Raw genomic sequence first — 14,833 nt, forward strand, 5'->3', positions numbered from 1 at the left:
CAAATGTATCTACTGAACAATGGATAATATTGTGTATGTGTCACGGGGGAACTGTCACAGTTACAGTTTATTATACAGAAATAATTAGCCACAGCTGTTGTATTTGTGTGTAAATTTCTTCTTCTGAAAAATATAACTTTATTACCGCAGGGCAATTTGTTCTAATGATAATGACCTGTGGGTGTGAATGTGTGTGATAGACTGGTGACCCGTCCATTGTCCACTCTTCTCTTGCTCGTTGGGGTTGGCTACAGCACCTCCGGGAACGTGAAGGAGAAATTGATAATGGCATTGTATTTATATATATATGTGCCCTTGGCTCTAAAGCAACTGGGCGATGGTACAAACCTCGGAATTAGGCAAGTGACTGGATACAATGACTTTGAACCATGTGACACACTTTAACCATAAGACTATCTGTCACTGCGATGTGACCTTAAACACACCCGTACGCAATTTATGTATTCATTTCAGGCAAGCATGTAAATCCCTAAGAGTCTGTAAGACTAAACTTAGGCACAGCAGCAGTTAAGCTGGACATCAGCATGCTAACAGACAATGCTAACATGCCAATGTTCTGCAGGTATAACGTTGGTTATAGTCACTGTCCGTGGCGTAATAACATGCTTGTCAGGAAGATCATATCTATAGAAACCCAATATTACCTTTTCACAATCACACAGCCATGACACCAGTGGAACAGGTGGTGCACATGCCGTGCAGCAACCTTTGGTCATCATCACTTTGTGAATATTTTTTTAAGCACTTGTTAATATTAAGCCTACAGTCTGATGTATGTGTGAATGACCGGAGTGGAAATGTAGGAGAGCAGCGGATACTGGCTGCAATTCTCATTCCATGCTCAGAGATCTTTGATTCACCTGCATCCAGTGCCAGTGGACAGATGTGGAATGGCTTCCACAGTGGCCTTGTGTCCATGAAGAACTTAGTATGTAATGTACCCACTTCTGTGGTTTACCAAGGGAAGGCCAAATATATTGATTTTAAAAGTGAAAATGAATGTGCGCTTCTATCCAGCCAAATATGAAATGAACCACAATCATCATTGTGAAAGATTTTTTTCTTTTTTGGGGGAGGGGGGGGGAGTTCAAACCATGACGATTTAGCTGACACACACACACACACACACACACACACACACACACACACACACACACACACACACACACACACACACACTTCTACAGAGATTACCTTCAATGTCCTCTCCTGATCACTTCAATCCTTCATAAATGCTTGTAGTTTGTTTCCATAGTCCTTACAGTGTGAAAGAAATCATACATTTTGGGGCAGTTGTAGCAATATGTACAAATACAAAACAAAATGTATGACAAACAAATCCAGTATAGATCAAGTTTAGTTGGTTTCTTGGCAGCTACTATTTGATTTACAGTTTTTTAGATAGAGATGTGGTGGAGCCTTGTCTGTTAAAAACCATGTAGAAATGATGATTTAAGAAGAGCGAGTCATTGGTTTCCCAGCCAGCCCACCAAGATATGATCACAACACCCTTTTGTTCAAGAAGTGCTTTCAGACTTCCCACCTGGAAATCGCTCTTCACTCCCGGAGCTATTGCAGCGTCTACTGAAGTATTATACTGGTTAGCTAACGATATAATACAAGTACTGCTTGAAAGTGCAGGTAAGAAGCTTGGCACAAGGTTAGTTTTGTGTTTTTGAAAGAAATACTGTAGTTACACATGTAAACAAAGACACTATCCCCGGCCTAGCTGAAAACCTGCCCAAAAAAATGGGAGGCCTTGAAAAATAGAACACACCTGTACACAAATAGAAGCAAATATATAGAAAATACATTTACACGTGTATAATATACAGTAAGTTTCATAACCCTCTGACTAGCAAGATAACACTCTTCATTCAAAAAAATATATGTTATGTCAAAGAAGCAACGCAGCCTGACGCATGTGAGGCTGAACTGGTATGGGTCATTCATGAGATTCGCCTTCATGTTGAGGATGGGCCAAAGGAGGAGTTTTGCACCACAGTGTTTTATCCACAGGCCATCTGGACACCTCCTGAATGGCTCACACCTACAGATACTGATCTCCTGGGGGACAACCTGTTTTCTTTATTTCCCTTTTAAGGAAGCGGGGCACAAGGCCAGAACCCACTGGAGTGAATTGCTGGAGAGTGACTGTCAACACTCAGTAACCGTTTAGACCTGTACATATTGCTGTCTGCAGCCACAAGCGTTTACAATTACTGAATCGTATTTGTGCTTTGTACAAACCCACAGCACAATGGAAAGGTAGATTAATAGGCGACTTCCTCAAAAGCTTCGCAGCACCAAGGTAATCTGTCTGTCAGAGCTTGAAGTTGATAATGAAATTATTGGTGCTGGGAAGCTCCCGGGAGAGTTTTACTGTCTCTCCTCACCATAGAGTTCCCTAACCTTGACTTAAAGAGATAGTTTAAACCAATTTGGTGGTGGCTGATAGGCTTGTCTTAATCCTTTTACTTCAACATAACACTAAGGGGGCGTTTTAGCTTCATGAAAGAACTTAATATATATCTTTCCCTCCCGTAGTTCTGTCGTGTTTTGCTGAGCTTCCTTTCGAGAAAATTGAAATGATATATTTGTGTGATGCTCCCAACATGGTGGCTTTGATAGCTGAAATTCTGATATGCTCGAAATATTGTTCCTCGAGTGCTGCATACTGATCCAGGACAGGGCTTAAACCCTCACGACGTGTTTGGTAAGGAAATTATTTCCTGCTTACATCCTGCATTATTAACACCTAATAGGGATAGCTTGGGGCTCGAGGGACGCCCATTCATGGCTCCTCCACAGCTACGGCTTCAGCAGTAGTCGAGAACATTAACATCATTTAAGGTTTCTCCTTCAACAAATTGGTTGATTGCTCTTCTTGACTTCCTCACTTAAATTTTATTTAGGGGTTTGTTTTTTTTTTGGCTCAAAAGTGAACCAATCCTAGAGTTGTGTGGGGATATTCAATTACTCTCTATGGGGGGATTAGTTTCTCAATCTCTCTTTGCTATTTATGCAAATTGCTGCATGAATTATTTGAAAGTGAGGCTGAAATTAAATCTGTTCCGCCCTTTATCGTCGCGGCTCGGCTCCAAATCATAACCAATCGTGGGACTTTAATCCCGAGCAGCTGCTGAGATGGAGACCGATACGAGGTGTGCGAGAGAGCTGGACAGACCTGAGACAGCGTGAACGTCCTGACCAGCTCCATGCAGCCTTCTGTGGTTGTCCACATTTAACTTGGAATCCATTCGCTGGTGCGATATTGTGTCGGAGCCTTCTCTGTATTTCTCCATTAGCCTAAATCTGGTGCAATTCTTACATAATGAGCAGTTGATGTGCACATTGGATGAGCTTGCACCATGTGTACTAAGATGTTTTGTTGTTGTTGTTGTTATATTGTCAGCTGGGAGGTTTCTACCTTCACCTTCAGGCTGTGGCAGAGTGCTCGGAGTAAAAAAATAGACCTAACTACTCTGTCTTTAAAATGGGAGCTCTAGAAACCATGTTTTGAAGTCGTCTGTTCAGTAAAGCATTTACCGTTCCAAATTCTTTTTTTTCCTTTCATCACTCCTCTCCAGGTAATGGAATAGTGCTTCATGTGAATATATTTTGACTCTTTTGCAACACATTTCTTAAAATTATTTCAAAACATATTTAAATAGATTTGTAGTTTGTTTTTTTGTTTTTTTTTAAACATTTCCTCAAGACAAACAAAAAAAAAAATAAAAATAAAATAATGTCACCGGAGTTGATACAGGGATAATATAGCTCTCTCTTTCTTGTCCATCGGTTGTTGTCGAAACTTCCGTCTATCCAGGTTGTGGCACATAGTGGCATTATTGGCACATTGTTCAGAAATACAGTTCATCCTCCACCCAAAGCGGCTCCTTGGGCTCCGTTGTTAAGTGTCAAATGTTTTCCTTGAGACATCCGTGACGTCCATAGTCTTGTTCCATACATCCTGTAAATATATCTATATATAATCTATATCTAAATGACTGTAGGTTCCTGGAAATATGGAGTGGCAGCGTTGTAGCTGCTCTGCTTGTCATCTCTAGAAAAATAAATATTTTCACCAGTGTCCAAAGAGTGATCACACTATTTTACAAAAGAAGCTGTTTTGTGTGTGTGTCTTGTATCCGTCTGGATCCTGTGGAGATGCAGAGAGCAAAACCTCGGTTAGCCCTTCATTAGGAGCGGAGTGCAAAACAAAACATAGATGCAGTTTTGTAATCTAGCCTACTTTTTACAACTCAGAAGAAAGAACTGCAACCCAGTGCCTTTATAAAACCAGATGAAAGGGCATAGCTGCATTATGAGCCAAAGAAATACATTAGGTTTGAAGAGATAATAAGGGACTTGTGCCTTTTAAGACTGCAGCATAGGGAGCATGCTGTGGAAAACTGAGCTGACCGAGGCTAATGTGTGTCCAGACGTCGCAGAGGCCCTGTCCTCACACTGCATTACCTGAAGGCAATCTATTCCTTTTAAAATCTGGGTCAATAGCAAACGTTACACCTCCCCCTAGGCTTCCAGCAACACTGTGGGGCCAGAGCATGTGTTTAACGCTCACGCTTTGAATTTCAAATGCAAGACCATTCTGGCATATATTATCCATGCATAAAAATGTGCCACAAGTCAAGTGAAAGGGCCTCTTTCCTTCTCAAATTGTTTAAAACAATATGCTTTTGGTGTAATAGTGAAAGTGACACCATAAATAGTAATGAAATAAATGAGGATATGAAGAGGATCTGATGAACTTCGACTGCACGGTTTATTCATGCTATTATATAGGTGATTAATCTATTATCTTGACTGAAGAACTGTGATGGTACATTAAATGTAAATTTGCATTTATCATCTCTGTGCAGAACATGGAAAAGGAGCAGAATCGTGTCACAAATGACCAACATATGCCAAGTTCCATTTTATTCCCAATGTGGGGCAGCGTCACCACGGGTTCAGAGCATGGTTAACAAGGGGACACATTACCCACCAGAGCGTGAATTCAGGAAGTCTCTTCCACCCACAGAGCATGAACAAGGCCTTCAGCTCGTCAACAGGAGATCTCGAACCATTTCTCTGACACAAAAGCCACAGGAATCAGTTGCCTTTCAGTGGGGGACGGCCTGTTGGGGAAAACACAACAAACTGAATGCACATTGACAGATTTGATTCGGTCAATTTGATCACAGATTTACATCATGTACAATCAGAACACATTTGTAGTTTGAAATAAGCACTGAACCTATTATAAAGTGGCATTCCTGCTTAGATAGGGACATTTGCCCAAACTACAAACTAGTGTTTTTTTAATAGATTTCTCTTCATCCAAGACTTAATTGAGTCCCTCGTTAGCTTCCTGGACTGCAGTCAACACTGCATCTTAGTTTTAGCCACAGGGAGATAGAGGCCTTCGCTTGTAGCCTCAGTAGTCTTTAACAGACACGACTGGAAAAATACGTTGTGTCCTGCAACGATATGATGATCATTTTAAAGACCAGGCATCAGTTGCAGTTACTCCAACGTACTGAGTTTTTTTTGTTTTTTGTTTTTTGCGACCCTCACAATGATCATGATGATGGATCACTGAATTGCTCCTTGGAAGTGAAGCCAGGTGTCTAAATTGCCCCTCAAACCACTGTCATCTCATGTTTATAATCAAGATTTTATCAGCATCATTATTATTTATTAAATTATTTCAGTAAAACTGTGTATTGATTGACAGCTGCTGAGGCAGGAATGTGTCACGAGCAGGACTTTGATATAACGACCCCATCACTCAGTATTACTGTGTGGTGTCTTATATATCCCATATCTCATTGTTTAGGCTTTGCATTTGGACACTGCAGATAAAAATGGACGCGATGACAAATTATGGGGCAAAAAAACAAACAAAAAAAACAGCCCATCCCATATTCATCAACTGTGCTGCCACTATACCTGAGGAAGATAACCAGGGAATATGTTGCCATGCTTTCATCATTTTCAATAGACAAATGTGGACATTTTGGGGTTATTTACACCTGATGAATTATGATCCTCCCCTCCTGCCAATATAATGAATCTGCTACAGGCTGCTGGTGCACTGAGTAAGTGTGAGCATGTTTGCTGGCCCTGCAGTTTAGATGACTGGACCTGTGATCCACTCAGACAGTAAACACTTCACCAGCTTATCATCACATACCCCCTTGTCATGGATGGAACAAAAGACAGAGGAGCAAAACACTTCAAAAGTACAATGTAAACATGTCAATGAATTACCAGCATTACATTGATTGACTCTTTATTTTGCTACAAAATGGCAAATATTACAAAGGTTAAGAAACTGGTTGAGTTCAAGATATGACATTAATGATTACTAATATAGTAAAAGCCAATTTTCTCAGCATGTATACACATATATGAAGGATAATGATACAGAATGTGGCACTGCAAAGAAATTACACTGAAAAACAACATCAAGAAGCTGACTCATTGCGCAGCAAAAAAGAAATCACTGGAACATTTAGATATCTGTGCCCACCATGGCATGCCGTCCAGGCGGGTGTGAGGCAGATGGATGATGAATGAGGCACCGGACAACCTTATCAAAGGCAATTCATCTGTGTAGATTGGTTCATGTTGATTTTCTCTGATAGTAGGGGGGGAACACTCGCAGTATTATTGCTAATTGTTTCAACTGTTCCTGGGCCGCCGTACCTGTTTCCGTTGTAAGCGGTCTTGTAGACAGGCGTCTGCTGGATCATCTCATCAGTGTAGATGGGCACGGCAGTCCGAACGCATTCATGCGAGCACTGCAGGCTGTCATTGTAGGCAGTGAATATATCCACCTTGCTGGGGACCCGGGCCGGGGTGAAGTCTGTCAGGTTTTGGCAGCTTTCTTCTTGCTGGTGGATCTTACGCTGATGGCTATTGTGGCGACCATTTCCAGACTGCGCACAGCTACAAAAACACGCACCAAAGACAAGAAACAAACATAAAATCATACCTTGTGCCTCCGGCTGTATGCTACAACTTCTGCGTCTGTGGAATGGGTCTGTGCTAAGACGTTAAAAGTAAAGGAATCTTTCCTACCAGTTTTTAAGGACGAGTGTTGTGATCAAGGCTGCGATAACCATGATGAGAGACACAGTGATTGTGATTATCTGGTGAACTGCCAAACCTGCAGAAAGACAGAAATAAACATGAGTGCAGAAAATCACAACCATTTGTAGAAAAAAATGATTTCAGCCCCATTGTTCAGAGCTACTACTTCAACATATTGTTGCTTTTATACTCCACAAAGATCACTGAAATTGGTATAAAAACTTTCCTTTTCTTTTTGGAACAATGTTTCAACCATTCATAATTCAGGAGTGTCATTCATTATTTCAATAAAATAGTGAATTGTTCTGGGAGTTTTTGTATTTGTATTTTTTTTTTGTGTGTGAAACTAAATTTGAATGAAAATGTGTATCAACTTTCTGACCAGCGCTCCCTCAAACAAAGAATTTGTATTCTTTGCCTCCACAACCTTCAAAGTACCTCAGTCAATTGTGCCCTGAGGCCCCTATTCAAACATTAATAGACAATTTGGTGTGAAATATCAAATGCAACATTTGATCAAAAGGTGTTCCTCATGGAAATATATTCTCTTTCAATTTATTAATCTGGTTCTAGTATTTTGAATTGCACTATATTAGTTTAAATACCATTTTGTTTGCTTTTTTAATTTTTAAATGGCACATAAGTAAATCATTAGCAGTAGTGGCATGACTAGTGTTAATGTTATTATTAATATTAGTATAATTATTATAAACGGTAATTATGAAGAGTGTGTGTGTATGTGTGTGTTTAATCATTAATAATTATTCATGTTAGTTATTCATAATATTGCAATAAAGTGCAAAAATACACAGTGAATGGTAATCACCCATTCACTACTTGCATATTTAAAAAAAGGGACATTTTTCTGAAGTGATAACATGGAGACAGCTGGAAAAGGAAGCAAACAGTGAGCAGCCTGGAGTTGAATGTTGTTGTTTTTTTTGTTTGTTTTTTCTGTGACTCAAACTTTAATGGTTTAAAACAGCATTGACTGATCTTTTTGGGTCATTGCAAGGAGCAGCAACAGCTTCGAAATGAAGTAGCGCTATCATCTTTTCTCCTTAAAATATACCATGGGGTCAAAGGGATGGTATATTGCTGTTATTTGGAATTGTGTGTGGTCAATGGCTTGAATTGTGCCGTTTTCCTTTGCCCTCGCACTTTGGAATTAGCAACAGTCTTCGGTGGTGTGGAGACCAATCCTGTTTAAGTTTATCTTGGCTATAGACTCTTGAACACTCTGCTGTCATATCTTCTGTTTGGTGCTGAGCAGGAAGCTGATTACATAATGTCATGAATAATGTTGACATTTGTGAAAATCGTCCCCGTTTTAAAAAGAATATTGATATTTATACATTTATATTTAGATAGAACCATTTTTTGTCTTCAGTGGCCATTTTTAAGTCAATATTTCTGTAATATTTCACATGTTAAATCCAGGCCACACTAAATATGTGACAGTAGGGAACAGACAGCCAGGACTTCTCCACTGGTCATAAGTTCATTGGAGCCAACTGTAAATATTCATGATGCACTGAGCCGTGAAGATCTGCCTGCACTTGTCTCAAAAAAAAAGAAAGAAATCCAAGTCAAATTATTACAATGATGATAGTCAGACTGAATATAAAGATACAATACAATACAATATGAATTGACATAGAAGGCTACAATACAATACAATCCAGTAGCCTACAACTGGGGGTTTGCAGGTTTGAGTCCCACCACCGTGGCTCCCTGAACATGTGCCAATACAGAGCAGAAAATGGTAAATGTTACTGCGAATTTGTGCATTAAACTGGTTGGTCGTGTTAAACTGAAGGACTGCCAACATGTCGGCAAATGTGGAATTAAGTCAAAGCAAAAACTGTGTAATCACGATTTCTCACAGTTTTGTTTTGTTAAAAATCCATTACAATGCAAAACCATGGAATTAATAATGGTTGTTTAAAATGAGAAACTGTGCAGGATTTTGCAGGACAACGAAATTTTCTCTGCTTCCCCCTCTTTGTTTTGTCCAACTAATGAACCAAAGCCGCGCGGCATACTCTTAAGACTACCGCCTGTGCTGATCTCTCACTTTTGCCAGAGGACCGTAATCCACTAACAAAACTGTGCAGTACATATCTAAAGTGAGGATTAGTGCAAGCCTATTGCGCTGCATTGTAAGTTTAGTGTGTATGTGTGTGGGTGAGTGATAGAGCATGAGAGTGACTAGGACACAATGACACACTGCAGCAGGTGACGTGCTGCAGGAGGACAGAAAAAATAAAAAGAGGAGCCGTCATGATGAAAATGCCCACATGGGCCTTATACATCTCACCTCTCTATCAGCCAGCTGCCTGGCTGCTGATCCAAGCCAATTTGTCTTCCAGAATCGCACAAAAGGAAGTGCTGCTCAGTCATTTTGGAAGAGCACACAACCTGCCCTCTGCTTTCCTTCTGCTTGGACATCGTCCTCGTAGATAATAAACTTCTGCGGGATGTGCCGCAAAAAAAAATAAAAATAAAATAAAAGATGCAGACTTGGTCAACCTTGGATTAATGATATCTCTGACCGGCACAGAGAAATCTTACCTTCTCAGTGCAATCGGAGTCCCATCCCACGGTAAAGGGACATAAACTTATCTGGAAAGTCATTTGCATTTCCTTTAAACCTGCTCCTCTATCCACCATCTTCCTCTCTGCTCATTTCTGGCTGATGGTGAGTTGAAAGTCTTCTGTTATAAATTAACATCTGTCCGAGCTCAAGTGTAGTGAAGCTTGGCCCTGACATTGATCAATAGCAGAGGTGTCTACAGAGAATTGTTTCACTGCGCATTGATGTTACATTAAAAAAGGAGCGTTCTTGTCACTGAATGTTGCACTTTGTAAATTTGATCTGTGGAAACAACAGCTGATTAAGGCGCATAATGATCTAAATCCTACTATGCGTCTCTCCAGCCTTCTGTGGACTCTGCCCAGGCAAACAGAAGCAAGTGAAACTTGAACCAGTAGATTACAAACTGCCATTGATTGATGGATGTGATGTCTGTAAACACGCCTCACATGTGTAGTAGCCCAGCCGCTCTGTAATTTCAGATGACAGGAATCTGATTGGCTCAGCCGGTAAACATGAGCATGCGGCACCTAGTTTGTTCCATCTTCTCGGGGTATTTAAGTCAAAGCAGCTCGTTAAGAGTTCCTTCAGGCTGCCTTTTGGAGCTAAAATGTGCACGCTTGCCGAGCGCTGCTCTCTAATGAAATGAATGAACCCAAGAATGTGAGGTCCAGCAACACAAACACTGCGTTAAGTCCATTATAACCCAATTTTCTGAGCAGTATGTTTGAGGGTGCGGGCATAATGGAGCAGATAATGACATGGGTGACAAATCTGAGCGCAGAGGCCAGTTCTATTTTCATCCAAAACAGCCAGTTCGAGGCAGGGATATTTTGGCCGGGCCATCTAAAACTCGTTGTGTCCTGGCAGTCGGGTTGAAAAATCACCTTTGGCAGTCACCTTGCTTTTGAGATACCCAGTTAGAGGTTTTTTTTTTTTGGTCAAATCACTGCCTAACAAAGAGAGGCTGAGAGAAAAATGGATGGAGGAAGAAAGGGACAGAAATGATACAGAGAGGAAGGGACAGCGAGCTCGTGACCTCTGTGGCAGCAAGATCTGAGCCGTCATCAGCGCTCCCAGCAAGAATTAAATGAGGTTTTTTTGGTTTGTTTGTTTTTTTGCCGTCTTGGTCGTCGACAGGTTGATGAACATGTCAACAAAAAACAGTGTGGGTAAATGAAATGTCCCCCCGCTACCTACTTTTAATAAGAGAGCCCCAGCTCAGATGTAAAAACTCAGTGTGCAGTCAATAAATGTGCACTGAGGGTGATTCACACTACAGCCCTTAAAGAAAAAAAAAAAAGATCAGAGTGGGTTTTACCATTGTCGCATCACATTTTCAGGCTGAACGCATTAAAGACGCGTGATATTGATCTGCCATTACAATGATATGACGATACTGCAGAAAGGTCAAGACGAAGGCAGAAAACACAGAATACAAAGTGAAAGATGTATCACTCGCAGTGACAAGGCCAGCGAGCTGTAATCACACATATTTCCCTATAATATATATTTGTTGGATTTTCAGTTGAATAATGATATGAAAAAGTGCAATGGCATAACAAGTCTTCTTTTGTGCATATGTGTGTAATCATATGAAGGTTACTGTATTTGTCTCAACGTATACAATAACTTAATGTGCAGCTTATTCTCTCAAGGCATGCCAATTTATCTCTTTCTCTTGATTGAAAGAATCGTCTTGATGTCAATGATGTTGGTTTCTGCAGCCTTTTTTGTAAAAACACTAGTGAAATGATGGTTGGTGTGTTCCTGACTATATTGCTTTGTCAGTCGCTAATCACACATTATGGGCTTAATTTACTACAATGCAAAAAATTGCATCATGAGTGATTTCACACACAAACAGAATAATTCAAATGAGGGTCTTGCCTCTAGGTCCAGTTCACGCAATAAAGATCAGCTGGAAACTGTAATGCTTGCTTAAGTTCACCATGGTGTAATTGGATCGAGAGAAATGTGATAGCATAGACTTGGATGAGCTGGTGGAGAAAGTTGCCAAAGAAAGTTCTCAGCAAATAAAGCTGAATTTGCCAAGGGAAAAAAAAAATACATCAAAACAGAGACAAAATGAAGAATGCAATCTGAGAAATGATGGATCACAAAGTGGAAGTTTGAGATACAAAACAGAAATAATCTTATAACAAACTTGGCAACAACAGTCGCGGTGAGCCAGCTGTAGGAATGTCTCTCATCACAATAACGGCAGCGTCTGCGCTGAAGGCTGAATTGATTTGCATATTGACATAAAACACTATTTTGAACAATCTGGTGACAATCCCACAAACATGAAGTGAAAGACAGTAAAGAGAATGGGTGTGTTAGTTTTTGTGCCTGTCAGATGTGATCTCTGGTGCGTCCTGATAGTACATCACTTTTTCCCCAATTTTATATGAGCAAACCATTACTAGATGACACCTCGGACAGTTTAAGTATGTATTTAAAGCTCTGTTAGTGTTGAGGAGAGTCACAAAGCTAAATATGCATTTATTTCGGATGCAGAAAGAGAAAATACACTCAACTACCGAATGAGGCATCAGGTATATGATTCTGTTTTATAGGACGGGGGAAAATTTATTTGAAATTATTTCTCAAATATAATTGAGTCTAACATGGCTGGATCAGTTAATTTCATTGCTTGTTGAATAATGATCAAAGTTGCACTTGTTCTGCTGCCCTCTGCTGGCAATAAATCAACTGTAACTTTACTGTAGGATGAGGATTATTTAGTCAAAGAAGAACATCCTGCTCCTGCTTGATCAATTTTAGAGCCATGGGAACTGGGTAGATCCAGCAGACATTGGGCCAAAAACAGCAAGCACAGAGAGCCATTCGCACACCTGCTTTCAAATCTATTGTTGATTTGTTCACGTCTTGGTGACTGTGAAAGCAAATTGGAGTACCTGGAAAAGGTCCTTGAACCCACCAGGTGCCACTGCTGTCAGCTGAGAAGGGATGTGTAGGTAGAGCAGGACATCTTTGTACCACAAGATTCTAGTTTGATCCCCGTCTCCCCATACAGACATGTCCATCTGCCCTTGAGCAAAACACTGAACCCCAAATTTCTTCCAATGGATGGATTGAGCTCCATGCGTGGCAGTGGTGTGTGTGTGTGTGTGTGTGTGTGTGTGTGTGTGTGTGTGTGTGTGTGTGTGTGTGTGTGTGTGTGTGTGTGTGTGTGTGTGTGTGTGTGTGTGTGTGTGTGTGTGTGTGTGTGTGTGTGTGTGTGTGTGTGTGTGTGTGTGTGTGTGTGTGTGTGTGTGTGTGTGTGTGTGTGTGCGCGCGCGCACGCACACAGAGTCCAGTTTCTTATTTCATTTTGTGTGAATCTTGATTCCCTGTGCCCTTATTCAGACGGTAGGATCAGAAGTTGGCGTAAACAACGTAAAAATATGGCTCCATTTTGCTTTTCATCAAGGATCAAGCTGCCGCTGGTGAAGTAAAGATGTGGGGGATATTTTCTTGGCACACTTTGGGACTCTCTGCAACAGATGAGTGTCCTTTCAACGTAATATTGCTGACTATGTCCATCCTTTTATTACCAGTGTAGCATCTTCTAATGGATGCTTCCAGCAGGATAACACAAGGTCACAGTATTCAAAAGCTCTCAAACTCGGTTCTTGTTCATAACAATGAATCCACTGTACTCCAGTGGCCCCTACAGTCATGACATCTCAATCCAAAATAGCCCCTTTTGGAAAGTAGTGGACATTCACACATAAATGGTGAGGCAACTATCCTGGAGCAGTTCTGTTATGCTGTCATGTCAATATTAACCATAATCTTTTAGGAATGTGTCTTGCACCTTGTCGAACGTATGTCACCAAGAATGTAAAAAAAAAAAAAAAGGTAAAGGCAAAAGAGGGTCCAATGTACGAGAATAAGGCCTGACCGATTTTTGGGGGATAGACACGTTGATTAGTAATGTTTTGTTATGGCCAGGCAATTAATCTGTCGGGCCCTATAGGAGAATATTCATGAGGTACAGATAATCAAGTGTATAGTGCATGAATGACTGTAACACACGCAGCCACATAGAATTCAACATACGGTAGCATCGACTGAACCACATAAGACTCATCTGGAGACCATTTATTTATACAAAATTGCATTAGTGAGACACAAAAAAATAATTGTGTGTTGATGAAGTAATTATGTCTAAATAAAGAATATAGAGGGTGTGCTAATAACCATGCCAATGTGAACATGAGCGAGAAAGATACCATGAATAAATGAATGAGATGCTTAAATTACTTATAAGTATTTATGATAAAAATCAATTACTGTCGTTATCGGCAGTGATCATTGAAATTATGTACTTGGAAATGTGCCCTGTCTGTCAATAATAATAGTGAAAGCCATAACATTTTGTAACCAAAGACGCTTTAATCTTGGTATGCTGCAGTTTTTATTGCAGATTTTGACCTTGCTAGATCCCCGATTCGTCTCTCTGCAGTTTGTATGGTGAATTATGTGACAGCATCTTTATTGCAGGCAGCCTGTCCTCTGACTAAGAATGCTATATAACAAGTTCATGCTGCAAAATGATGAGGAAAATGACTATTTAATTATTATGCATGTATTTATGAGTTGGTGCATGCGTGCGCGCGCGTGCGTGTCAGGTTGAGCCGTTCTCCGCAAAGAGCCATTTAGAGCTAATGGTACTTCTGCCCACGCACTGATTGCTTAAAAGCTCCTGAAAAATGTGGGAAGGGCCCCTCATTTGTAAAGCACCGTTGCGGCTTATAGAGGTTGAGCCACCTCACTCCCGCAAACCGCACAGTGCTTTCATACAGGGCTATTCAATACATGCTAATGACTCTGCATGACCCTTCCAAGATTGTCTCTCCTATAGCCAGGCACCTGGGTAGGACAGGTTGGCTAAAGACTTCCGTCAGAGGTTGCCTGCTGATAGTTAGGAATTGCCAATTAAGGCTGGTGTCACAGTGTCAATCTCGGCTGATTTCCACTGAGTCACCGAGCAATCTAAAACACTTAGAGGAGAAGAGGCTGAGAAGAGCGGGATAGAGGGGTGTGGGGAAAGGAAAGTTGAAGAGGGGGAGAAACAATTACTCTACACACCTTTTTTCCTCTCAG

At 40.7% G+C, this 14,833-nt stretch overlaps 1 protein-coding gene across 1 annotated transcript in view; it reads right to left on the reverse strand.

Moving 5' to 3' along the window:
* Positions 1–5,089: 5,089 nt before the first annotated feature.
* The window catches only part of ajap1 (adherens junctions associated protein 1), a gene marked incomplete at both ends in the record, with an annotated part of 49,030 nt that continues 39,286 nt past the window's right edge, over positions 5,090–14,833 (reverse strand). Inside the window, 3 exons of the mRNA XM_080497036.1 lie at positions 5,090–5,162; positions 6,736–6,978; positions 7,111–7,198. Coding sequence (XP_080353162.1) covers positions 5,090–5,162; positions 6,736–6,978; positions 7,111–7,198 — 404 coding nt within the window. The remainder of the gene's footprint in view (positions 5,163–6,735; positions 6,979–7,110; positions 7,199–14,833) is intronic.

Source organism: Blennius ocellaris (assembly GCF_963422515.1).
Source record: "Blennius ocellaris genome assembly, chromosome: 5".
NCBI classification, from domain to species: Eukaryota; Metazoa; Chordata; class Actinopteri; order Blenniiformes; family Blenniidae; genus Blennius; species Blennius ocellaris.